Source organism: Balaenoptera acutorostrata, chromosome 8 (genome assembly GCF_949987535.1).
Source record: "Balaenoptera acutorostrata chromosome 8, mBalAcu1.1, whole genome shotgun sequence".
NCBI lineage: Eukaryota > Metazoa > Chordata > Mammalia > Artiodactyla > Balaenopteridae > Balaenoptera > Balaenoptera acutorostrata.
In genome coordinates, this window is record NC_080071.1 from 75,027,741 (window position 1) to 75,054,954 (window position 27,214).

General features: G+C 53.7%; 1 protein-coding gene across 9 annotated transcripts in view; it reads right to left on the reverse strand.

Moving 5' to 3' along the window:
• Positions 1-872: 872 nt before the first annotated feature.
• TNS1 (tensin 1) overlaps positions 873-27,214 on the reverse strand; it is a 207,413-nt gene continuing 181,071 nt past the window's right edge. For all 9 annotated transcript variants that reach the window (XM_028167912.2, XM_057551606.1, XM_028167910.2 and 6 more), the window contains 11 exons: positions 23,076-23,274; positions 18,614-19,680; positions 15,874-15,960; positions 15,007-15,138; positions 14,509-14,601; positions 13,716-13,793; positions 11,463-11,534; positions 11,041-11,209; positions 9,950-10,018; positions 9,463-9,495; positions 873-5,769 (listed from right to left, as the gene is read on the reverse strand). In XM_028167912.2, the coding sequence (XP_028023713.2) occupies positions 5,625-5,769; positions 9,463-9,495; positions 9,950-10,018; positions 11,041-11,209; positions 11,463-11,534; positions 13,716-13,793; positions 14,509-14,601; positions 15,007-15,138; positions 15,874-15,960; positions 18,614-19,680; positions 23,076-23,274 (2,144 nt within the window). In that variant the 3' untranslated portion in view covers positions 873-5,624. The remainder of the gene's footprint in view (positions 5,770-9,462; positions 9,496-9,949; positions 10,019-11,040; positions 11,210-11,462; positions 11,535-13,715; positions 13,794-14,508; positions 14,602-15,006; positions 15,139-15,873; positions 15,961-18,613; positions 19,681-23,075; positions 23,275-27,214) is intronic.

The window sequence follows — 27,214 nt, forward strand, 5'->3', positions numbered from 1 at the left end:
CACGGTAGAGGTGCAGTTCATGTTAATCCACCATCACACGCAGGGTGTCTGTGCTTCACGTGTCTTTGTCCCTCAGAGCAGCAGTTCCCAAAGTATAGTCTGGGACCTCAGAGATCCCTGAGACCCTTTCAGAGGTTGTGTAAAGTAACAACTATTGAAACCAATTTCTTAATAATACTAAGCTGTTGTTTGTCTTTTTCACTCTCATTTTCCCACAAGTGTATGGTGGAGTTTTCCACAGGTACGTATGTGTGATATCACAACAAAGGGACTGCAGGAGCAGATAGGAGAATCCAGCTGGCTTCTGTTAAGCCAGGCATGAAAGAGGCTTTTCAAAAATGCAAAACAGTGTTACCCCAGAGGGACTGCCTCTGGAGCATTTGTCCCAGGTTTTCGTTGAAAGCACTGGGAGAAAAGAGCTCTCTTTTTACTGGTAGGATGAAAGCCTGGAGCCTTGAGTGGCCGTATTCTGGAGCATCTGGTGCTACCACCACTGGGATAGAGCTTGCCTGAGAATTAAGCCAACTCAGAAGCAAGTAATGGAGACAAATTCCTGATTCTGCCATTTGAGCCCCTGGAACCAGCTGTGCTTGGACTTCTTGGTTATGTGTGCCACTAAATTCCTTTTTTTTTTTCCTTAAACCATTTTGATTTGAGTTTGTCTTCTAGCTAAAACAGTCCAGATGAAAAACTCATTGTAATCAGACCCAAGACCTGGATGGTAGGGAAGCCCTGGGAGGATTTGGGGTGAGTCGTCCCCCACCGGCATCCCTGAAGCCCACCACATATCCGGAGCCTGGGTGAGGCCCCTTTTTACCCACTGGAGACCTGACAGATCCCCTTTCCAAACAACACAGCTAGTTAACAGCAGAGATTTTTCTTTCACTTTATCATTTATAAAGCCATACAATGGATTGCAAAGAAACAAAGCAGCTGTACAGGAGTGGGACAGCATCAGTGTACAATACATTCATATCCAGGGTAAGTAGCATACATCAGGGTTTATACAAGGTGACAGAGATTATAGGCACGATGATACAAAATAGAAAGTATATTTCCATCTATATAAATACACAGCCAGGGGATCAGGAGATGCTGGGTTATTCGGTTTTTCCTGCAGAGGGTCTGGGAGGCAGGAGGGGATGGAGGTGAGGAATTTCTTACATTTGTTTTGAATGACATGTCAGAGAGGGGAGAGGTGGGGAAACACAGCATGCACGCACAGATGTGCTCTCTCACACACATGAGCCACACGTGGACACGCAGGAGAGTCTCAAGCTGTTGAACACTGATTAGAAACAAAAGTGGGCTATCCCTTTACAATTACCTCACAGCTGGGAAAAGTCCAGGTGTGGGAAATAAACAGAGGTCCTCCAACACTTCAGCATCTGAGGACAGAGGAGCGCCACCCCGTGTGGTTGATCCCCACCATCACCGACACTGAGATTCCCCCAATCAGGGGCCCTACAAGCCTTGCCTCCCGATTCCTTTCGCCGCTGGGTGATAGTGAACTTGACATCCCATTGCCAACCACCTCCAACCCAACTCCTAAGTTCCCTAAAGAGACAAGCAAAAAACGCACACACATACACCCACACTTGCACACGCACACGCACACGTTCTGTGTTACCACTGGCCAGGGCACTCCAGTCTAAGGATTCCGGGGCCTCGACCCGGGTGAAAAGTAGACCCGGGACTCTGCCCCCAGCCTCTCCAAGGATCCCAAGGGTGGGGAGATGTAGGGGCAGGAGGCAGCCCTTGGAAAGGGCATTGGCCTCCTGGATCCCCCCAGATCCAGATCCTGAAGCTGGAAAAGACCAAAGCAGGGGAGAAGACCCAGGAGGCAGGGGTAATGAACGAACATCCCGGGGAAGGGGGCCATAGACACTGTTCCACGTACAGACTCGTCCACAGACCCCTGGGCGGCACCAGGGGCCTGCCCAACCTCTGCTCGGCCCATCCGAGTGGGCAGAAGGATGTTCGACTCATCTCCCACCAGGAGCCCCTTTACAGAGAATCACACGTGTCCCTCGGGCTCCCTCTTACGGTCACACAGCCACCAGGTCCCCCCACCCCTATCCTGCCTGTCTCTGACACACCCAGGGATCCCTCAAAACCCTGCCAGGGAAGAAGGAATCCTGGCAGTCCGCAAGCATTTGCAGCTGCTGCGGGAGAGGCTCCAATGAGGACCTGGGTCAAAGGGCCTTTCCCAAACCTAGGACACAATGTCTCTGTCCCTGGAACACCTGGCTGGAGGAGGAAGCCAGAACACCACGATCGCAGGGCAGGGGCATCTGCTCAGCCCTGGAGCTCCATCAAACTGTTCCCTTCCTCCCCATTTCCCCTCTGGGGTCACCTCTCCACTATTCCCATGCCCAGTCCTCCCCTCTCACTCCATCTGGGAAGGGCCACGGGGACATTGCTGGGCCTCTCTCCCTGCTGAATTGGAGGGCTGTCACTTCCCTGCCCCCTGTTCCCTCCAGACACCGTACGGGGCAGCTACGGCGAGGCCTCAGCTGCCTCAGAGGCCTAGATGCACAGCAAGACACAGCCTGGGCCTGGGGCTGGGGCCTGAGCTTGCCTGGGGTCTGCATCCCTGCATCACAAGCTGACCAGGCCTCTCCGGCCTCGGGCTCTTTCTTGCCAACTCCTCCCAGACCCTTTCCCATCCCCAACTCCCCAGCCCACTTTCAAGACCAGACGGCACTCTCCTGGCTGACAAACAGATTCAACAATAAACAACAGCAAAAAAGGTTGGGGAGAGGGATGGGGAGAAAAAAGGATAAACATTTACACAATAATAACAATAATTATTAAAAGTGCTTTCTTTTAAAGGAAATCTTTGGCAAGAACATACTGCAGTGCTGTGGTTGTGTGTGTGTATGTGTGCACGTGTGCAAGGTGCACGGGCCTAACCTGTGAGACACGGGAGGGTTATCCCAAGCAGTGTCTGACCCAAAGGTGAGACCACGGTGGAGACCGGGGTACCCTTCCCCATCGTTCTTCTGGACAGGCCACACTCTCGGAAACGGACTCTTTCCAGAAGGATGTTGGGTCGGGGGAGTTGATCAGCTCCCCAGCATCTCCTGAGTCCTTCCCAGAGTCACACATGGCTCAGGCCTGAGTGGGGTGGGCTGGCCATGCCTGGGAGGTGGGCTGCTGGTGGGCGGTGGGAAAGCACGTGTGAAGGCTGACCCCAGACTCACATGAAGGGTCTGATGCTCTGCCCGGCCATCCAGACCAGGAGGAGAGAGTTCCCGGGATGTCCAGTGGGAGATTAAGATATTTACAAAGGAAGCGGGTGGGAATATCCTCTTCTGTCTGGGAAGGGAGTTGGGGTTAGGCAGGGAATGAGAGAGGGGAGATCGCGGTGTCTGGCTTGAAAGCCTCAGAAGGAAGAGCCCTTTGGGGGAGTCTTGGTCACCAAGAACAAGGTTTCAATCTTTGGGAAGCAGGGGGCTACTCCCCACCATCTTCAGACGCTCTCCTTTCCAACTCCCTGAAACAGAACATCCACACAGATACAGCTTCTTGGAAGAGAAAAAAAATACAAGACGCACACATCACCCACACCCACCACACACACCCGTGTCCCCTGAAGGCTCACACACCCGCTTGGGCCTGCAGGGAGGCGGGCTGCTAAGCCCTCATCTCTGGGAGCTGACAGCCGGGCCCAGCTTGCCAAAAATAAGGGGGGTGAAGGGGATGGAACACGTGTACCCCCTCCCCGCTGAGCCCTAGTCAGAGTCTAGGGAAGGCCAAGGCCAGGGCAAGGAGACCCCTGACTGCTCCAAGGATAAAGGCCCCTACCTTTCAGGCTTCACTTATAGGTACAGAGAGGGGTGGGGACTGGATTATGCCGGGGAGGCAATAAAGCTATATGGGGAAATAATAAATACTTCTTGTCAATTTACCTATTCTTTTTTTTTTAACCTTTTCTTATATTTTATTAGCTTACAGAATCTGTCAGTATGTCTCACATATATATTATATATATTTATATATCAGTACAATGCCTCTCTCTAGGGAACCCAGAGGCTTAAGAAGCTACTCAAGGATGGAGTCCTGGTGGATTTTCCATCTGGCTTAGAGCACTTGGGTGGTGGTCAGGGAGTGCCCAATCGCCCAGTTGGACTCTCAGCCCTTTGGCCTAAATGTGTGCCTTCTGCCCTCTGCTCCACGGCAGCTGAGCTCTGGGGAGAAACCAAGGCAGAAGGGCGAAGAGCAAGGCTTTGGTATCGTAGGCAGGCCATGTGGTGTGCAGGCAGCATCCCCCAGAACTCTGACCAGCTCCCCTGGGCAGTCCAGCAAAAGCCAGACCCCCGATCCCTTGCAGAGGGAGCACAGGAACTGCAGGGGTCTCTCCTGGGCCTCGCCGAGCAGGGCTTGTAGAAGCAGGTTCCCAGGATGAGCCCCAACATGGGGACCCTGCAGGACGGAACAGGGCAGGGCAGAGCAGGAAGGCTCAATCGCCAGCACCCAAAAAGGCAACATGCACATAAGCAAGTCTGAGAAAGGCTGGTCTGGGGCACGAAACCCAAGAAGGGGCCGAGGGCTGGGAGCTGGCGGGAGCCACCTGCCCACCCCGAGGCTGGGCCACACGCCTCGGGGAAGGTGCCTACAGCTCAACAGCCTCCCTTCCTGAGGGATCTCTTCCCCAGAGCTACAGACACACAAGTCCCCATCTCCTCAAACCAATGCTCCAGCTTCCTGGTGGAGGCAGATCACGGGTAACGTTGCAGCGTGGCCAGACCCACTCCGTGAGGGTCTCTGTTGAGGAGAAGGGGTTGACGGCACCCAAGGCTGTTAGAGCAGGTGCAGGGACCAAGAGAGCGTCCATTACCCACAATCCTGGGTGTTCCTGGGGAAGAGGGCTTATGCCCCCTCCCTGCTGTCCTGTCACCCCCGACTCTAACTTTCTTTGGACAGTATGCACTTGTGTGTGCAAACACAGGGGACACGGACAAGTATACCTGTTTATAGTTCAAGCTGAGAGGCAAACAGAAATCAGTGTGTGAGGATGTGGGTGTGGCCATATATACACCCCATAAAGACACCCACAAACTGTACATCAGAGGCAGAGCAAAGAGACCTTAGGGGCCTCAGGTCTGAGATACTTTCAAAAGCAAAAGTTCCACCACTGGATGTCCCATGGTGGCTCTTTTTGGTTTGGTGATCTACCCTAGAGGTGGACAGAAAAAGATTCTCTTGACAGGACTTCTCTTTGCAAAGCAGTTGGGTTAGGAAGAAAGAGCTTTTCCATTTCCCCCCAAAATGTGGATCTCCAGAGAGGTTCATTCTGCCTCTCTTGAGGAGTTCCATCCTCTCGGAGGGTGGAGGGGGAGTTAGGTGGACCTGGTTAGTTTTGGAGGCTCTGGGGGTTTTGCAGTATCCATCTCCCTGGGGGAATCTGAGTTATTCTCCTCCATCTTTTTCCTTCTCTCTCTCTCTCTCCCCCTCCCCGCTCAATTCACTTCCCTCTCCCCACATTACACTTTCTTCTCTCCTTCTCCAAAATTGGCCCAAAGTCCTCCTTCTGGATTCAAGGATGGTCAGGATGCACAGGTCCCTTCCCCACATACCCATCCCCACTGCCCTGGCCCCGGGCAAGGGGAGGGGGGAGTTCATCTCTTCTGGCCGGCACTCAGCATGACCTTGGAGACAAAGTTGACGATGGCGGAGGCCGGCTGGTTGGGGTCAAGCTCAGCAAAGAGGTGGCAGGCGTTGTCCGTGGTGCTGCCCTGTTTCCGGGCCACAAAGCCGAAGAGCCTGCAGGGGCGGGAGATGGGTGACAGGTGTGAGGAGGGAGCAGGAGGAACCCCAGGCCTGGGAGAGGCGCCCAGCAAAGCCAGCTCACCTTTGCTCCCTTCCCCATCTTTCCCTACCTCCCTGAGCACGGGGCATTGAGGGTGGAGCATGTGAGAGAATCCTTTCTCTCCTTCACCAACAAGAAAACCAATGCCTGGAGATAGCATGTCACTTGTTCAGGGTCAGCAGAAATTCCCCTCTGTGGGTGGGGAGCAGGGGGAGGAGGCGCTGGAGGTGAGTGACAAGACCGGACAGTAAGAGGTGGGGATGAGACCAAAAATAAAATGGGACATGCCTAGGCCAGTTTCTCTCAGCCCATCCCTGCCACACCCCTAGCCGAATGTTCTTACACACAACACATAAACAAAGTGCCGGCTGCCTGTCAAAGGGCCCGGCTGCCTCAGACACCACAGAGGGTCAGAGACCAAAGGACGAGGGGCCACCGTCCCCCACCACACACACACACACACACACACACACACACACACACACACACACACACTTCTCCAGAGAATGGGAGGGAGAGGGAGACCCCACACCTGTTCCCCCCCCAAACCCCACTCCCCACACCAGGACTGGAGTGACTGAGAGTTCTCTCTGTGCAAAACAGAGTTAAAAATACGAGCGCGGAAGAACAGAATGTGAGCTCAGGTCCCCTCCCAGCCAGCACGTTGCTAATTAGAGCTGGATGGGGAAATCAGGACAGCTGGAGATTCCGATGGAAACCCCTCTCCCAGGACTGGACGGACCACAGCAGCTAAAATTAGCAAAGTTGGGACTGGCTTACCACACACACACACACACACACACACACACACACACACACACACACACACACACACACGTCTCCCCCCAGTTTTGCTCTACCCAAATGTGTTTCAGGGGCTGGGGACAATCAGGCCAGAGGCCTGGGGTAACAGTCTACCCAAGTGGTGGGGTAGCCTGGGCCCATGGATCACCCCCCCAGAGCCCCCTCTCCAGGCCAGGGGGAGCTCCTTGGGACAGTGGAGGGAGACAAGGGCGGAGGGGGGGAGTGGCTCCGAGCCGCCCACGCGACAGCGAGCCAACCCCAGCCGCCTGGTTCTGCCAGGATGGAGAACCGGCCCACCTCTCAGGCCTGAACGCTGCCCACCTGCCCTCCCTTCCTGTTTATTTCAGCTCTGTGGGCCTCAGGGCCAACTCAACAGTAGCCCAAGTCCTTCCTCTGCTTGGAGGAATGGATGCGGCAAGAAACCTCAGCCCCCAAGGGCAGAGAGGAGCGCTTACAAGCACCCAAGGGCAAGCACCTCCTTAAATTGGGGGCCTGAGGCACCTCCCTTGCCTCACCCTCGTCCAGCCCTGAGCTCTCCTGGGCCTCCACAAGGGCGAGTCAGAAGGAAGCTCAGCACAAAAGCTGCTCCTCAATGAGGAATTTCCAGGCCTGGGACCAGCCTGCTTCTGTCCCGCATCCATCTCCCCTTCGCAGGGCCAGGTGGTGAGTAAGACAAGACCCTTCAAACACAGAGCTCTGGCCTCCTGGCTGGCAGCAGGAACTTGGAGACCCCAATGACCCCATGAGCCCCAGGGGAGGCTGAGATAAGCTTTGAGAGGACTGCACACGGGGGCCTCTTTTCAGCTGGGCTGCTAACTCTTTATGTGACCTTGGGCCAGGAGAGGTCTCCTCCATCCCACACGGCCCCTCTGGATGAAACAGAGCAGGACCCTATGGTCCTTGCCCCCCATGTCCTCTGTCTGCCTTTTGTCTGTGGAAAAACTTTAGTCAGAGAATAAGTTTAATCAGAGAAAATGCAGAAACAAAGGAAAACAGTCCAACAAGACTAAATAATAGTAGTTTAGTCACTAAGCATAGTTAAGGACCTTTAGCTCCTTCTCAAGGTCTATAGATAATATTCTGAGACATATCCTGTGAGCTGTCTTCTAGATACTGAAACTCCCACCAGGTGGAAGAAGGTAACTACATGATGACCAGACTGTAGCTATGACATAAGCTGCCACAATTCCAAGAACTGGCCTCAAGGAAATGCGAACAAACCAACCCCGGAACTAAAGATGAATTGTACTTAAAACGATCAAGATGACGCTGGTCAGACCACCGGTGACCAATTTCAAGATGACGGTCAGCTCTGACCATGCTGTTTCTGCATGTAGCCCCCTCCCTCCGTCTATAAAAGCTCTCGCGCCCTGGTTGTCAGTGGGCGTGCGGTGGGGCCGGCCTTTAGACAGGCATCCACCCTCCCCCGTGATTGCCGGCATCCAAAATAAAGCAAACTTTCCTTTCCACCAACCTGGCCTCTTTATTGGCTTTTGAACGAGGAGCAGCCAGACCCCACTTTCAGTTACATGGACACCCCCAGAAGGAGCTTTCATCGTGCTGACCCTGGTCAGTTCCACTCGTCTGGACCACAGTGGCCTCACTGGGCCTCCTCCTGGCTCTCCTCCTCCCTGCCTCCATCCTTTCATTTCCTCACTAAATATCTAGCAGCCCCTCCCACACGGCAGATACAGTCGTCCCCTCAGGGAGCTTGCAATCTGCTGGCCTCCCCAGCTCCATCCCCATGAAATCAGCTCTCTCCTGCTCCCACACCCATTTCTACCTGTCGCATAAGACCTATTTTTAAATATAGGTTCTTTCCCCAAACCTTCCCAAATCAGCAGTGGTTTTAATTTCTTTTTAACAGTGAAAGTTTTCTTTTTCTAAAGCCAATCTTATATGAAGTCTGGATATGTAAAGGTGACAGCAGTACTTATGGCGATAAATGGATCAATTCAACAGCGTAACATTTACCTATGATAAAGTCAATCAGTGAGAAAAAAATGGGGCTGTTTGGGTGAGTCCAACAAAGTAAAAGGTGGAATTATAGACCATAGTGACAGTCTTATGTCAGCTTCAGTACCCAGGTTATTCCTATACTTTGTTTTAGTTTTAATGAGAAAACTCTGATTCATCCTGATATATAACTGCAAATCGTACCTCCCCTCATAGCGGCTCAGTTACAACCTGAGGAACCTAGCGTTCCTTGGAACACAGTGTGAAAACCACTGCAGCACCTTAGCCTGCTTATACACTTCTCTTATCTACTGTGCTAACATCAGGCACCCGAAGGCAGAATCAGCCTCCTGGTTGGTCTGAATTTTCCCAGGGCTGCGTTAGTTCCCTGGAAGCACTTACGAAATGCCAAATAGATGGAAAATTGACCAAAGGACCCCAGGGCCATCAGTGGAATTTCGGAAGGAATTCAGACCTACCGGACTCCCGCGGTCTGACGTGGAGGTCTAGCCCAGCCACGTCATGTACAGAAGTCCGCCAAGAGAGCAGGAATGGGAATCAAGGATGCCAGGATTGCGGCAGAAAAGATCATTAAAACAACCCCTGCCCCACTGCCGTCAACTCCAATAAAACTCGCAGCTTTCAGATCCTTTCCTCAGACCCCTGCTGGTCTGGTCCTGAGAGAGGGAAGGGGACAAGACTGGAGGCTGGGCCTTTGGCCTCGAGGCAGGAGAAGGCCAAAGACCTGGCTGCCTGGGCAAGCTTTTCTCCAGAGCTGCCCTTTGCCTAACCCTGTTCCTGGATTCTAAACCCACTCCCGCACGCCCCTCTCCCCCAGCCAAGGAGCACAAAGACCAGCCAGCCGGGTAGGGGAGAAGCATACTTACTTAGCAGGGGAACCTCCCTCCGTCTTCATCCACCTGTGGAGAGAATGACGGCACAGCGTAAACCACCACTTCTCCCTCAGAGCCCAGCCCTGGGTGTGCCCGGACCCCTGGGGGAAGGCAGAGCCCCTGTGCCAGTGGGGTGGGAGCCTCCAAAGATCATGCAGCAGGGCATTCACAGTGGAGAGAGCACTGCGGCCTGCCTCCCAAGGAGCTTTCCCCAACGTGGAGAGGAGAAGCAGCTTCAGGGTCAGAGGGGTAGAAGCAGGCGTTTGGGTCCCTGGGAGGGGCTTCAAATTGGTGGCAGGAAAAACTCAAAAAGATGCCAACACAGCTACTCACGGTCCCACAGGCATGGACAGATCTTCAAATTGAGCCAAGAATGCACATGCACACACACACACACACACACACACACACGTACATGCATACACACAGACTTCAGTGTTCGAAAGATGGCTGGGAAGGCAAGGGTCTACAAGAGACTTACTTCCTCTCCTGTGGATCCAGGTCACAGAAGGTGATGGTGTTGAGGGGGTAGTGTCGTCTGAAGAAGAGCCTGTGGCACACACATCAGATAAACAGAGAATGAGTGCTGAAGTGACTGCTCTTCCCCACCCTCCTCCTTCAGGTCAGGCCACCACCTGTGGCTGTCACAGGTCGACACAGCCTTTCCCTTCTGAGCATGATGGCCTGGGCTGCTCCCTTTGGGGACATAAAGCCATGCATAGGGACAGAGAGATGTCTCATAGAAACATGTCCCAAATGCTAGAGGCTAGGAAAAGAAGGAAGAAACTGGCATTGAGGAATGAGAAATGGGGGAACTCTGGAGGAGGAAGAAAAGGGGCTGGGGAGAGAGCATGAGAGGAAGGGCCTCTGCTCTAGAAAGCAGGGACTTTTTTCAGTTGCATTTACAGCTGTATAACAAATGCAGGCATATTTGTGGAAGGAAGGAAGGATGGATGGATGGATGGATGGATGGATAGAGGGAGACAAATTAGTGAAGGGATAAATGGGTGGGCGAAGATAAATGGGGGATGAATGGATGCAGGAATGGATGGATCAATTGGTGAGTGGGTGAGAAAGTGGATGGATGGATGGGTCACAGGGTTGGGGGGAGCCCAACACAGAAGCAATTAGAAGAATCTTACTGGGCTTCCCTGGTGGCGCAGTGGTTAAGAATCCACCTGCCAATGCAGGGGACATGGGTTCAATCTCTGGTCCGGGAAGATCCCACATGCCGCAGAGCAACTAAGCCCGTGCCCCACAACTACTGAGCCTGCACTCTAGAGCCCGCAAGCCACAACTACTGAGTCCATGAGCCACAACTACTGAGCCTGCGTGCCACAACTACTGAAGCCTGCGCGCCTAGAGCCCATGCTCTGCAACAAGAGAAGCCACCACAATGAGAAGGCCACGCACCACAACGAACAGTTGCCCCCTCTCGCCACAACTAAAAAGAAAAGCCCACGCTCAGCAACAAAGACCCAAAGCAGCCAAAAATAAATTAATTAATAAAAAACAAAAATAAACAAACAAAAAAACACCATCTTTAAAAAAAAAAAAAAGAAAGAATCTTACTTTCTCTGGTTGTCAGTCAGTGTAATTCCCTGGGCAGAAACTTTGAAGTGGACGATGGTGGCAGCCGGCGTGGGGTCAGTAGCCAGTGTCTCAGAAGTGGCTTTGGAGATGGCCTGTGGCCCAGTGAGTGACTCCATGTCCACAGAGTTGATGAAGAGCACGTTGCAGGCTGGAAGAAACCCACCCAAGGAGGTGTCATGGGGGCCGAAGTGGGTAGGAACCATCCCCAGGTCCTCTCTTCAGGGAGAAGATAGCAGATAAATTTCAGGCCAGCCTTGGGCCAAGGCATCTGCACACACAAATGTGGTCAGCCCAGAGACATCTGGGTCTGGGAGAGATATCCAGCCTGCACCTGCCGGAGGGTACAGGGCCAGGGGGGAGGAAAGGCCTGGGCAGGGATCCTGTCTCGGGTGGCCACTCACCTGCCCCTTGCTTCAGCAGGTCACTGGTTGAGTTGGCAGGGCCCGAGCTGTCTTTTGATTCATCTGTGGGGTCTGAGACAAAAATTTAATTCAGCTGGTAATTAAAACTCCAGAGCTGGAAAGAAGCACAAGGTTGGCTGGGCCTCAGGCTAGCTCTGCAAATACTTTGTGCAATGGATACCGCTTCTCATAACAAGACCTGGCAGTCAGCACGTGTGTCCAGTTTGAACGTCCAGGGATTGCTCTAAGTATTCAGCACATGGTTGGGAGCTGTGGAGTCCAACAGGGCAGGGGTCAGATGCTCATCCAGTCACTTGCCAAGTATCTATAAAGCGGAGGTGATGATGAGAGTCCCCACTGCCCTGGGTTCTTGAGGTGTTCCGTGTACAGTGTTAGTTCAGCGGCTGACATAAAGCAAGCCTTCAAGAGGCAACTGATATGGTTGTTTCGCATTGATGTGTCTTATGTGTAGATCAGTAAATGCCCTAATTCATTAAACCACAATGCAGCACAACTACAATTTCAATATTAATAAGAACTGAGTACTGTTTATACCAGCATTTCTCAGACTTTGGTGTGCAGGCTTGTTAAAACACAGATTTCTGGGCACCACCCTAAAGCTGATTAGGTGGGGCTTGAGAATATCTACATTTTTAACAAGTTCCCAGGGGTGCTGATGCTGCTGGTCTGGGGCCCATACTGTGAGAACCGCTGGTTTATACAATGTAAATAAAGAACAGTTTTATAATTATTAAATTACTTTGCTAAATTCCTTAGAAACATAATTTAATTAGTGTCTAAATCATGTGGTTAATAGGGCTATTTAAATAGTATTTGAACTTTTAAGTTGATAATAGTGGTCAATTATCATTAATAATTCAATGAGGGCTTCCCTGGTGGCGCAGTGGTTGAGAATCTGCCTGCTAATGCAGGGGACACGGGTTCGAGCCCTGGTCTGGGAAGATCCCACATGCCGCGGAGCAGCTGGGCCCGTGAGCCACAGTTGCTGAGCCTGCGCGTCTGGAGCCTGTGCCCCGCGACGGGAGGGGCCGCGATAGAGAAAGGCCCGCGCACCGCGATGAAGAGCGGTCCCCGCACCGCGATGAAGAGTGGCCCCCGCTTGCCGCAACTGGAGAAAGCCCTCGCACGAACCGAAGACCCAACACAGCCAAAAATAAATAAATAAATAAATAAATAAATAAATAAGAAAATCCTTTAAAAAAAAAAAAAATAATAATTCAATGAATCGAATTGGATACATAGATATTGCCAAATAATATTGGAGGTTTTAAGTATGGACATAACCCCAGGACCTCCAAGAGAGACTGAAAGCAAGTCCCGGACACAATTTCGAATATCCTATTATTGGACAGAGAGCATGGGGAGAAGGCACCCCAGTTACCGGTTCCTAGACCTCAAGTTCAGGGCCAGGCATATTCCCCTCCCCTCGCGGGAGCCCCGTGTATCTGGGGCTGCATAACGGAAGCCTGTGCTGTTGAAAGGTTTGGGGTGTCCATCCGCCGTCCTCCGAGGCTGGGACACCTCTCTAAGAGAAACTAAAATCTCTTTTGCCAGCCCCAGTGTCTCACTCAAATTCTCGCCGTGTACGTCCCAAAGCTCTTGAGTTCCATTTGTACTTCCCACAATCAAAAGAGGGCTTGCTCCTCCCATTAGCTCGATGTCCCCTCGGCGAGGGAACACCCTCTCAGCCATGCAGACTAGAAACTCCAGGGACATCTTGGGCTTCCTGTCTCCTTCCCACGCCATGTGGATCCCTAAGAGGTCCCTCGAGTGTGCTCTCTCCTCTCCATTCAGACCGCTCTCCCACACCTGGATGCCCCATGACCTACCTCTGCCTTCCCCTCCCCGCTCCGTTGGCCCTGCCCACTGATGCCCATCTCACCCTCCGGACACGGTCCCCCCCATGGCTGTCTCCTGCTTCTATTTCCTCCCCTGGGATGAGTCGTAATTCTGAGGATTCAAGTATGAATTCTTAAAGCCTCCAGAGAATTTTCTCTGGAACAATCTGGCAAGTCAGTTATGTGTGTTTCTGGAATTAAGATTTTTAATGAACTTTCCCTTCTTTCTTATTAGAAAAAATAAAGAGGAGAGTGGTTTTGAGTTTCCCGAGATTGGCAACACGAGCCGTTTCCTCCAAGCCTGGCGCATGTTCTGGAGCAGCTGGCTGGGCAGAGACGTGAAGGAGGCCAGCACAAGGGTGCGCTTGGAGGGCGAGGAGTCTCAGGTTCCTACCTCGGTTTGGAATGACCAGCTTACAGGGCAGAGCCAGTGGGATGATGGAGTGCTGGTAGACCAGGGCAGACAGAGATCCTGCAGGGAGGGAGACAGCCGGCAGAGGCAGCGTTACTGGGAGCACGTCAGGGGCACTGAGGAAGCATACCCACCCCACCCCACTGTCCATGATCTTTAGCTTCTTTATTACTTCTCCCTCATCCCACCCACAAAGCTGAAAATTCACTCCCTCTTTGACAGCAAGATCCAAGGGATAAGATTCTAAAGGCTCACTCTAGCTGTCAGACGGTTACCCCACAACTTTTCTTTATCGAAAGTTACTCTCAGCATCTCTCCTAAATCCCTCCAGCTGCCAGGGCTCCACTCAGGAGAGTGCAGCAGAAGTGTCAGAGGATGATGGGATCAAATCCCCACTCAGTAACTTATTAGCTGTGTGTCCCTGGATAAGTCTCAGTTCCCTCGTGTGTAAAATGGGTGGGACGATGACACCTACCACGCAGGATGGTCGGGAGACCAGAAGTGATATAAGGTACCTAAGGTGGCTTTCACATAGTAGGTAGTGGATAAAGGCAGCTGTTGCTATAGTTGTTATTCCAGTGATAATGGTAACAAGTCTCCGCGGGGTAGGACAAATACAGAAAGAAATCTGGCAGAGTGAAGGCACCACAGCACAGAGGAAGGGAGTCGCCGTGCATTTCTCTGCTGCGTCTATGACAAGGGTGACGGGCAGAAGCTGCAGCGGGGAACCTGGGACAGGCCTGAGACCGTGGGGACGGAGGCGGGGACAGCTCACCGAAGTTTGGCTCGTTGGGGCAGCCCTTGAGCTTGACTCCTCTGGGGCTCGTCTCTATCAGGAAATGCCTCACGAGCTCATGAGTCATGTCCCCTGGGATGAAGAGAAAGAAACGTGGATGAGTCACTGCCCACGGTGTCCTTCTGCCACCTCCCAGCACTACTTCCAACTTCTCCAGTGTGCTGGGCTGTGATGGAGAAAGGGTCACAGCGATAACACGGCCAGAGCCCTGGGATGGAGAGACCATTGCTAGCCCACCCCTCAAGGAAACTCAATCACAGGGTCCCAGTCATCTTGCTTCCCTGTTCTCTGACCTCAATCATCACCAAGCCCAAGACCTGCTCTTCTGAAGAGTCTGATTAGAAGGGACCAGCTCCCATGAGAATTAAGAGACCTGCCCACCCCACATACCCACCCCTTGTCTTCTGGCAGCTCAGGACCTAAAGAGACTGTAGGGACCACCTAGTCCTGAGGCCCCAGTGGACAAGCTAGTGTTACCTTTTTTATTCTGCTGCATGATGGTCGGAGGGGGCGAAGACACCTTCATGGCCAGCCCATAGGCTCCTCGGAAGGAGTGGCTGTCTCGGATGATGAAAGCCCCTGGCTCCTGGTCCTTAAGGAGGGCGATGGCTGAATCGGGAGGAGACAAGAGGAAATGAGAAATTGATGCACTGGCTTAAGTCTCATCAGGTCTCGAACCTCATTCTTTCTCATGAGATGAGAGTCCTTAAAGTTAAAATGTAAACCCTCCTAAGGGTCCTCCTACACTAGAGTCAGCAAAGTTTTTCCATAAGTAGCCAGACAGTAAATAGTTCAAGCTTTGCAGGCCATGCAGTGTCGGCTACAACTGCTCATCGCTGCCATCACAGCAGAAAAGCATCCCATACAGTGAGTAAACAAATAGATGGGGGTGTTCCAAGGAAACTGTCCGGATCTGACCCCTGGCTGGAAGTCACCCTGCCCTGCATCCACACAGACTTCCCTTAGGGGCTGAGGTCTCTCATCTCCATCCCCACAATCCCAACTATGTTTTTTTCTGTAACATGGGCAAAAATCTCCCACATCATGCAGATGGAGAGCTAAGGTTTCACATTATCTGGGCCAGACTTTTCTTCTACCCTGGAAAACCAAGACTTTGTTGCTTTTAAAGAAACAGCTACAACCACTGCTCCTGCTCCCCAACACTTCACTGTGGGGAGGTGCCTCTTACTGTCCAACCTTGGTCCCAGCTCCTCTCTGGGACCACCACCTACTGCAAAGAGGAATGAGTCTGCTTATGTCCCTTGCCCAGGGAAGACAAGGTGGGCAGCAGCCAGCTGTGACCTCGGATGGACCCCAGGACCTTCGGCGCCACCCAGCACTTACCCTGCTCTCTGGAGATCTCGGGCTTGTACCAATACTTGGAAGTGTCCTGGACAAACTTCACTTTAGCCCGCGTCTCAGGGCTGTTGTCTAAAGGAGAAGGAGAGGGAAAGAAGGTGTTATGAGTCTCCATCTCTGTCCCCCAAAAAGATATGTTGGAATAACCCCCAGTACCTGTGAATGGGACCTTATTTGGAAATAGGGTCTTTGCAGATGTAAACAAGTTAAGATGCAGTCGTGCTGGATTAGGGTGGACCCCAATCCAATATGACTGGTGTCCATATAAAAAGAAGGAAAGGGACAGGGAGACATAAGGGGAGAGTGTCATGTGAAGATGGAGGCAGAGATTGGGGAGATGCATCTACAAGCCAAGGGACCCCAAGACTGCCAGCCACCATGAGAAGCTAAGACAAAAGCCTAGAACACAGTCTCCCTCAGAGTCTCCAGAAGGAACCAATCCTGCCAATACCTTGATTTTGGATTTCCAGCCTCAGCTACTGTGAGAGAATAAATTTCTGTTGTCTTAAGCCACCAAGTGTGTGGTCCTTTGTTATGGTTGACCTAGGAAACTAACGCAGAAAGCTAGTCTGCTCAAACATCATCAGAGCATTGCTGGAAGGGGCCTTGAGCTGCTTTCGCATCCTCCCCCTGTCTTCCAACAACCACCGTGGCTCACGGAGCTGCCCTCTTGTTGAAGAGCCTGAACAGCATTCTCACCAAGCCAGCGAGAGCCCTACTCCATCCCATCTCCCCCTTTCTCTAGAAGATTCAGACTAAACCCTTCCCGAAGTTTCTCTCCCACCTTCTAGTCCCTTTCTCCATGGGCTCAATTTCCCAACTCTATCATAACAACCTCGAGGATGAGAGCAGAAAAACACATTTCTGCCCACTTTCCCCAAGCTCCGCCTCACTTCCCATATGGAAAGCCCGGGTTCTGCCTCAGGTAGAGCAAAAAGATTGCTCCTGCCCTGCCTGGGACAAATAGGAGAAGGGTTGGCCTAAAATTAAGAGGCCATCTACTGAGTGTCACAGACCCCACTTCTCTGGCAGACATCCCCACCCCAGACCCTTTGCAGACTAGGGATGCTTTCATAGAATGTTAGGTTCTGGAGGAGCTCAGAGAGCACCTTATCCAACCTATTACTTTACAAGCGAGGAATGTGAGGTTCAGAGAGGGAGAGCAACTTGCCCAAGTCACACAGATGGTCCACAGTAAGGCTTCTGCAAGACCTTCCCAGGTAAGAAGATGCAGCAGCCAGTTTGGTGTCAGCTACACCATATCTTCCTGGCTGGGTATTAGGACATGTGGGTCTCACTCTCCAACCTCTTCCTTCATCTTTTGGCACCAAAGAAAACAAAGGGAGGATGGGGGAGAAGGGTAAAAAAGAATATTCCAAATCTGCACGTTTCCTCTCCTTTCGTCAGTGAGAGGCTGGAACAGAGGAGCCTGTGCTCACGGTGCTGTAAAGTTCAGGGCACAGACCAGAGATGCGGGTTGGGCTGTGTGTCTGGTGCTTAGTCAATTTCAACTTGTCATTTACACTCTGCTAGCCTTCTGGGATCTGTTTCTGGAGGACAGAGATGGGGTAGGTCAGCTCCTTTTCCTGGCAGCTGTGCACTTAGCAGGGCCTCTGGGCTAGGCAGCTGGGCTGTACAACTGTGCAAGCTGCCTCTCTCTGCTCCGAAGCCCCAGGCCCTGGGGCTACTGGGGCCTGTCTAATGAGCTGTCAGAGGTGGCTGCAGCCCCATGTGCCTTCCTGTGTTGACTCCCATGGCTATTTTAAGCAAGGAAGATGGTGGGAAACAGGAAATGTCCCAACTACTAGAAGTTCTGCATCCTCCAAGAACTGGGGCTGGGAACCAGATGTCTCTGGCGGGCAGCAGGAAGCAGGGGTGTGCAGTGTCGTTTGGCAGGCTCAGGGCAGGACCTGGGAGTGATACTGAGAATCTGGGCAGCTGGGGCCCATCTCAGGCTGCCTGCAGCATTCTAAATCTTCCTCGAATGCCCCAGGGCTCCAGGGCTGCTCTGCACATAGTCAGGTTCGAGATCTGGCTGAGAAGCTGCAGATCAGCTGATACCCTGACCTTTTTGTTTAGAAAATGAGCCCTCTACGTGGAGGCAAAAGATGCCCAGTTCCGACGATGAGAGAAGAATTCAGTGTGCAAAACTGCGTGGGCTTCAGTGAAGTCGGGTTGGTAGAAACTAGACTCCAGTAAAAATGCTTAACCCTCGGCCTTGTGCCATATCGCTCCGGCTGCCAGATCTATTATTAGTGATGTGCGCAAAGTGGGGATCAAAAGGTGGGAACCGTGCTGTGGGCTGGCAAAATAATGTGCAAAATGGGCAAAATAATACCCACTTTGCCAGGTGGCCATGTGTGAAATGTGCAAAATGGGCAACATCATACCCACTTTGCCAGGTGGCCCTGAGGACTGATGAGATAGTCCTTGGCTCAGAGCCTGGCACAGAGCATGTGCTCAACAAGTGGTGGGGGCCATGACGATGGTGAAGAGCATCGTAACAGCAGTGCCATCATCGCCTCCACCTCCCCATCCCTGCCCCCACTGCTGCCACGACCACAGCTCCAACTCCCATTACACAGGTAAGGAATCTGAGGCCCAGAAGTCAGCGATCCACCCAAGGTTGTCTGCCAAGGAGATGTCAGAACAGAGACTAGCACAGATATCCTAACCGGTGGGCTTCATCTGTCAGCCGGAGAGATGACACGGAAGGAGGGCGCACCTGGCATGGAGTACTTGGAGAAGTCGGGCAGAGTGTGGGAGAAGGAGACGGCGCTGCCCCCGCTGGGACTGGACATGCCGCTGGCGACAGGCGAGGAGGACACCTTCCCGTTGACGGTGGCGTAGTTGGGGAGGCTGCCCGCTCGGTCTCCCATGGACATCCTCCGCTTCTCTGGCAAGGCCGGTGTCGGGCTCCCTTGTCGGAAGGCTGCTGAATCTGGCGAGGGGGAGGTGGCGGGGTTGCTCAGGCCGGGGTAGTAGGCAGGGGACACAGGAAAGGAGGGCGTGGAAGGGGCCTGGTAGCCCGAGGCGCTGCTTTGTCGGGACAGCGTGGGTCTCCGGTCCTCAGGGGTGGAGTAGCCACCATAGGCCACCTGCCGGTCCAAGCTGGGGCTGCCAGGAACCACAGATCCAGACCCTCCCAAGTGACGGCCCAGGCTGGGGCTTCCGGGGCTGGCTACTGCGTTGCCATGGAGACTGGAGGCCAGGTTGCCTTGGTGGGCCCCAGGGTGCCGGCCCAGGCTGGGACTCCCTGGAGTGGTGGCCACATTGCCATGGAGGCTTGAAACCTGGTGGGCCCCAGGGTGCCGACCCAGGCTGGGGCTTCCCGGAGTGGTTGCTGCACTGCTCTGGGGGCTGGAGACAGTGTTACCATGGAAACCAGTTCCGGGTGGACCCATCACCTGGCGGTGGCTCAAACTGGGGCTGCTGGGGGCAGCCATGCTGGGATTCACGGCCCGGCGGACAAAGCCAGGACTAGAGGGAGTGTTGGTGCCCACTGTCCTGTGCCGTGCCTGAGGGCTCCCAGGCACCGTGTGGACGCCCGCCACACTGAACTGAGACCGGGTCTGGCTTTCCGGGGAGCTGAACTGCTGAAGTGAGTAGTCGGGGCTGCTGTAGATGTTGCCCGCAGTCGGGAGAGGAGAAGAGCTCTGGTAGCTTCTCTGAGCCGAAGGGCTGGGCTGGCCCAGGCTGCCGGAGCGGAAGCCAGAATCCAGCAGAGGCTGGGTGGGTGTCCGCGGGCCCTGGTCGCTGCTCTCCCCTGATGGGAAACTCCCCACTGAAGTGCTAGAGAGAGACGGGGCAGGTCAAGATGTCACCAAACGGCATTTAGTGAAGGACAGGCTTTCAGTGAACCCTCAGCCCTCCCTCCAACCACTAATAATGACAATAAAAGCTCCCTTCACATGCACAGGAAAGTTAGGGCTTTTATACGTCACCCTATGAACATCAGAAGACAAAACTGAGGCTCAGAGAGGTTAAGCAATAGGCTCACACCCACACAGCTCATAAAAGACTAGGATTTCAACTCAGCTGTGTCTGATTCCAAAGCTCATATATCCTCAAGCACCACCCTGACTGATCAACCACAAGTCAGAGCGAGATCTCTCCTATCGAAACTGAAGGTGGCTGTCCTGTTGCTCCCTCCAGCATCACAGAAACTGAACACTGGAGAGGGGGTTAACCACTTGGATCCTGTTCCTACTGAAAGTAGCCTCACCTTGACTCAGTTTCCCCAGGTGTGTGCTATCAGCATCTTTAAACACTGAGAGTGTAACTGGGCATCCATTCCTGGGTAGCTCCAAAACAGCAAAGATGAAGAAATCTCACAGGAGATTTCAGCTCATTATAAGATCTGCATTCTAGCCATTGGATCTGGCCACTAATGGAGCAGGCTGCTTTACACGGTAATGAGACTCCCATCATTAGGAGCATTTAAGCAGAGACTGACCAACCTCTAGACCCGAATGCTGTGGAGGAAATTTCCTCCATTGGGAGGTTAGATGAGATGAGCTCAGAGGTCGCTCTCAATCCTAAGACTGATAAAATTCAGTTCAGAGGGCACTGTACCTGGGGGAATGGCCACAGTCAAAGGTTCTCCTCTGAAGTTAAGTACTGATACAAGTCCATGGCTTGTGAGTTGGGAAACCTGGATTCTGCTTGTTAAAAGTTTTCCCACGTGTAAAATGAGGGAAATAGGTTAGATGACTCTGATTCCTTCCAGATCCAAACTTCTATTCCTTGATGATATGGCAGGAGAAACTAAAGGTTGACAGGGGCCACGCATAAGCAGCAGCTGCAGGGAGGTAGCAGGAAAGCTCTGCACCAGCAGCCCCTGGGGAAGGGGGGTGGGGAAGGTCCTTACATAAGATGATGCTCCAAAGCCTGGAGCCGTAGACTGGGAGGAGCCTGGAGGCTGGCCGGCCACACCCCGGGCCAGGTTGGATAAGCTCAGGTCCCCTGGGTGATGTGAGGTGGGAGGGCTAGGCAAGAGCCAAGGGCAGGGAGAAGGTCAGGGGCCAGGCCAGGACAAAGTCTATCTCGCATCCCAGAAGGGGCCAGAGTGGAACACCACTTCGGTACAAGAATAACCTGGATTCTGAGGAATGGGGGGATAGGTCAGGCTGCACAGCGGGGGCTGGGGACATGGAAATGGAGTTCTGGGTGATTAATCCCGGAGGAGAAGCTGGCTTCCTGAGGCCTACTGCAGGAGGAATTTGAGGAGTGAGAAATGGTGAAAACTTCCTAATGTCAGCACTCCCTGAATATCAGCAAGGGTGGCTGGAGAGGTGAGGAAAATCTTTCCTCTAAAAGAAGAATGCAGCTTCTGCCCAGAGGCAGACCTTTCCAAAAATGGAGCCATTAGGAGGCTGGGGAGGGGGTGAGGTGGACTGGGGGTGTGTGCTTGGCTTGAGGTTTCAAATTCTCAGACTCCAGAAAAAAACTGCCTCTGCTCACCCACGCCCCCGCCCCGACCCAGGAGGGGTGCATTACCCTGGACCAGTGCAGGTACACCGCAAGCCTGGCACACCCCTCCACCTGTAGAAGTGTGAAGAGGTGGCTGGACAGTTACCGGGCCCCGTGGGGTCCCGGGCTGGGAAGGGCAGTGGACATGGGAAGGGATGGTCGGGGCAGGCTCCCCTCCTGGAGGCGAGTTCCGGCCTCCAGGGCAGGCTCTCCGGGGCCCCCTCCCCACCTGGCACCCTTTGCCCTGCCTAGGCTTCTCTCAGGGTCCCTCTCCTATGTTGTCTTCCCCATCTCCCCATCATAAAGCCTCGCCCCCACCCCCCAGTCAAGCAGCTTCTCACCGCACCCCAAACACAGGAGCCTCGCTCTCTGGGAAATTTCAGGCTACCCTTTCTGTCTGACATCCCTCAGAACGCCAGCCGGCCATCCTCCAAGACATCCCTCCTCTAACCCTACAGCAACCCCTCACCAGCAGCTGCGTGCCCGAGGCCCCCATGCCCAACATGTCCACACCCCCATCTCTGTCCTTGCCGTGCTGTCCTTCTGCAAGGGCCTTTCCCTCCCGCTTCACCTTTCAACCCCTGCTCATCCTTCTGGCCTCAGCACAAATACTTCCAGCCCCCAGAGACCCTCTCTGCATCTCAAGCCAGAAATAGCGGCCTCTTGCTCGGAGATCTTGGCTTACACATCTGCTTTGGGCACATGTGACTCTCACCCCGTGACCGGCGGGCACCGTAACGCAGGTCTGTGGGGAAGGATAGAGATGTGGGTTCAGAGCCACACACCTTTGGTTTGAACCCTATTTCTGCTATTATTTAGCTGTAGGACCTTGAATAAGCTATGTTATGTCTCTCTGCCTCAGTTTCTTCTTCTGAGAAGTGTGAATAATAATAGTACCTACCTCATAGGATTGCTGTGAGGTTTAAACAGAAAGCACTTAGCAAAATGCCTGACACACAGGAAGCACTCACCACATAGTAATTACTCGTGTTCGATTTTAAACTTGGGGGAAGGGGACTTCCCTGGAAGTCCAGTGGTTAAGACTCCACACTTCCACTGCAGGGGGCACGGGGTCCATCCCTGGTGGGGAAGTAAGATCCCGCATGCCGCGTGGTGTGGCCAAAAAATAAAAATAAATTTTTTTTAAAAATTAAAACATAGGGGCTTCCCTGGTGGCGCAGTGGTTAAGAATCCGCCTGCCAATGCAGGGGACGCGGGTTCGAGCCCTGGTCCGGGAAGACCCCACATGTCGCGGAGCAACTAAGTCCTTGCGCCACAACTACTGAGCCTGCGCTCTAGAGCCCGTGAGCCACAACTACCGAAGCCCGCGTGCCTAGGGCCCGTGCTCTGCAACAACAGAAGCCACCAAAATGAGAAGCCCACGCACTGCAACGAAGAGTAGCCCCTGCTCACTACAACTAGAGAAAGCCTGCGCGCATTAACGAAGACCCCAACACAGCCAAAAATATAAAATAAATAAACAAAATTTACTTTTTAAAAAATAAATAAATAAACCTGGGGTAAGGACTATGCCTGGTTCACCTTCGTACTCTCCCCGGGGAGTTGGCACTCAGGGGATGCTCTCACCATGCACCCCGATGAGCTAGTTTCCCAGGGGCAGCAACCTGGATGTGATTTCTGCCTGGCCACGCCCTAGACAGATCCAAGAGGCCTCATCTGTGCTGTCCCAGGCCTGGATCTTCCTCCCCACTTACCTGTCAGCGCTGAGGATGGGGCTGCTGGTGGAAAGGGGGCTGGGGGAGACAAAGGAGCCTCCCAGGGTCCCGTTCCTCAGGGGTGTCTCGCGGCCATAGGCCTGGGCAACCGGGGCGCTAAAGCTCTTGGGCTCAGGATCCTGAGTGCGGGGCCCAGCCACTGCCGTCCGCACCACCGACTCCACATAGCTCCGGGGCTCTGGAAGGGGCAAGGGGACAGGGACTGAGTCTGGATCCACAGGGGTGCAGTGTGGACCCCACCCAACCTCCAGGGAACCCCCTTCCCCAGGGCCTATGGGGACAGCCAAGCAGACAAAGGGCAATTCTCCAGGGCTTCTGCCTTCCCAGGCCCACCCTCTTCCCAGCATCTTGGAGAAGCTGTGAGAGCCCCCAGGGAACCTTTAACCAGGGCCTCGTTCTGAGAATCTTCCCAGAAATGGACCCCCAAACACAGCCATCACAGAATCCTCCCTCCTAGAGCCAGGATGCCCATCCTTCACTGGTATCCCCTCTAGCTGCTTCTTTTCTACGACCTGCTACCCAGGCCCCCAGGCCCTTCTAGGCTCCCCAGGCACCGCTGGAGTCTGAGCTCTTCGTGGACCCCAAGCTCCAGCCCAGCCGTGCATCTCGGGACAGCGCCAGGTTTCATGCTGGCTCCTCCCCACACCCAGCATCCAGAAACAGGCTTGCTTGCCTAGCAACAGGCCTGTGCGGGTGAGTTACGCCCAGCCCCTGCATGCCAAGACACACCCACCCACCTTGCCTGACACACTTAGCATTCCTCCCGAGACTGACATCATTATCCCACTTGGTGTTCAGAATGGCCTGAGAGGAAGGCTAGGCGGGGGAGGGGGGAGGAGCAAGTGCCAGAAAAGTCATTTTGCAGATGCGGATGCTGAGGCCTGGAGAGTGAAGTGGCTGGAGGCACAACCAGGACTCAGGTCTCCCGGGCCACCCCCCGACCCAGTGCTGTGCACCCCTCCCAACCCCCAACCCCGGCCTCTGAAGCCAGCCCCCAAACTAACTTCTTATCAAACAGGAAGAAGAAGCAGGGCACTCTGGGCTTCTCCAGGGACAGGATCAGGGATAGATGACATTCCTACCACCTCCAAACCTGGCACCGGCCCTGAGGACGTCCCAGGGGGGACATGATCTGAGCACACACCCACCCTCTGCCCGCAATTAGGGCATCTGCTGAAACCAGCCTCAGAAATGGAAGAACTGCAGAGCCTGTGCAGCCCTGGGGGCGGGGGCAGGGGGCACTGCAGCCGGACTGTGCTGGCCACTGAGCCAGAGAATAGCCCCCTCCCCTCAGCCCAAAGAAAACTTTACTTTGGAAGGAGCCCAATCACCAAGGTGTTATGGGGCCGCTACAGGCCCTGGTCTCTGAGGTGACTTCCAGGCCCGATATCCTGCATCCAGGCCCAGAGGCCTGGGGACCCAGGGAGAGGATGGTCCTTTAGAACAGGGCCCTTTACAGAGGAGGCCTGCAGTGGCGGTCTGCATACAACTCCAGCCAGAGGTTGCCAGTGTATCTTTTAGTTTCCACACGGAGTTTCCTCCAACCAACAGCAACAGTGAATGGGGCTGGGGCAAGAGGTCTGCAAAGGCACGGGCATGGGGCAGCCTATTCCAGGGACCCGGCCCAGGGTGACACAGGACCAGCCACCTCGGCACCCAGAGATAGAGTCCATGTGGGCAGAGGCCAGCAAGGCCTCCCCAAAAGCCCCTCAACCAGCCCAGGCCACCCACCCACCTCACAGAAGCCCCAGGCCACAGCCCCTCCAAAGGCAATGATGCCATGCCGTCCAAGCCTGAGGCCCTGCTGGAGCTAAGAGATGGGTAGCACACTTTTTTTGAAAAGCGCCCGACAGTAAATATTTCAGGCTTAGAGGGCCAGACAGTCTCTCTCACAGCTGCTCAGTTCTGCTGTTGTTATTGCGCAAGCAGCCACAGACAATACATAAAGCGATGAGCATGGCTGTGTTACAATAAAACTTTCTTTACAAAAATAGATGATGGGCCGGATTTGGCCATAGATTGCTGGCTCCTGATGTAACCTGTCTGCTCAGCCCAGAGAGGTGGAGCGATTTGCCCCAGAACACACAGCCAATCAGTGGCCACAGCTACCATCTCCTGACTCTCATTGCTGGTTCTGGGTGGCCTAGAGGGGCCACAGCCGCCTGGGACACCCAGAGTTGGCTGCTACCCAGAACTCCAGCCCATCAGCCAGAGAACAGCCAGCTCCACAGGGCTATTAATAATAGTAAAAATAGCAAACAACTGTATGAGGAGAGTAGAATTTGGAGAATGTAGGTATCTTGCCCGGGCCACACATAGAATGTGGCAGAATTGGCCTAGGAACCCAGGCAGTCTTGTCCAGGCCCTGCTCTTGGGCCCTGCACATACCGCCAGGTGAAAATCGGGGAGCTGAGAATTTCAGTGTGTCTTTAGCCTTGGGGGGCTGGCTCCATGCTCTGGGGTAACTCAGATTGACAGAAGAGACCTCAGACAGGACCCCTCATGCCCACAGAAATGGCAATTGAGACCCAAGGCCCACCTTCCCTGCCCATCCCTCACCTCCCGGGGTCACTCTCTGAAAACTCCTCCTGGACACCTCCAGGCTCTCGGCTTCACGCTGGTGCCCGCAACGCTTAGCACCCTTCTCTCCCACCCAGAGATGGCAAGGGGATCCATCTGCCCCCTGGCAGCCCCAGGCTCCTTGCTGATCTGTATTTGCAGGGCCTGGCACACAGTAAGTCCTCAATAAGTTTCTGTCCCACATACTAGTAGATGTGTGACCTTCACCCTCCGCCCCACCCACACAGAGGTGCACAATACCTAAAACCTAAAAGGCACACATTCGTTTTTCTCCTTCTCTTGAATTCTTGCTGACCCCAAAAGTTCAAGCTAAAATGCACATGGTGGGCTTCCCTGGTGGCGCAGTGGTTGAGAGTCTGCCTGCCAATGCAGGGGACACGGGTTCGAGCCCTGGTCTGGGAAGATCCCACATGCCGCGGAGCAACTGGGCCCATGAGCTACAATCACTGAGCCTGCGCGTCTGGAGCCTGTGCTCCACAACAAGAGAGGCCGCGATAGTGAGAGGCCCGCGCACTGCGATGAAGAGTGGCCCCCACTTGCTGCAACTAGAGAAAGCCCTCGCACAGAAACGAAGACCCAACACAGCCAAAAATAAAATAAATAAATAAATAAATAAATAATTTTTTAAAAAAAGAAAGTGCTAAAATGCACATGGTGAGCCCTGAAGTCGGTGATCTTCTCCACCTGCCATGTCCTCCTGATCCACTCCCCAACCTGCTCTGTGTCCCTGCAGGCCAGCTTTTACTGACCACATCCCCCAGACCCCCAGGCTCAGGGCTCCACATGGCTTTGACCTTCGGCCGCTGGCTAGAAGGAGGGACCAGGAGGGGATGGGGGGTGGTGAGGAGAGAAGGTCAAAGTGCCAGGGCTGCATCTTCCACCCAAGATCCCAGCTCCAGTCGGGGGCCCTCTCCTCCAGCTCCCTCCTGGTTCCCCCAGGCCTGGCGTGCGGATGGCTCCCACCTCCTGCTAGGAGGGCCACCCGGTGGCGGGGTGCTTCACCATCCCTCGTGGGTTTGCCCAGACCTTCTAAATAGTCCACTGTCTCCTCGGTTGCCCCATTGGAATGAGCCATCTGTTTCCTAACAAGACCTGAAGTGGGTAAGCAACTCATACTATATTACCAACTCACATAAGCACCCCATCCTGTAAAAAAGTACACGTACTGCTTTTACCAGCGGTAGAACTGAGGTAAGGCCGCCCACACCACCTGGTGCCAGAGTCAGGACAGAGCCAAGCCTGGGACCACAGATGCTGACTCCCATCTGCTCTGTTTGCCGTCAATCAAGGCTGCATCCCCACTAACTCCTTCTGGCCCAGACATAGTGACAGGAGCCTGAGTGTAGTTTGCACAGAACATCAATGGGACTGTATGTTAGAAAGTTGGAGATATTAGAAAACCTGAGATCCTATAGGATGGCCACATTCATAAGGCATCAGGCTCATGAGCCCCGTCCCCACTCCCATCAGATCCTAAGCTACAGAGGAGCTCTCAGAGGACTCAGCATCTGAACTTGGCGGACAGGACTGCTTACCCA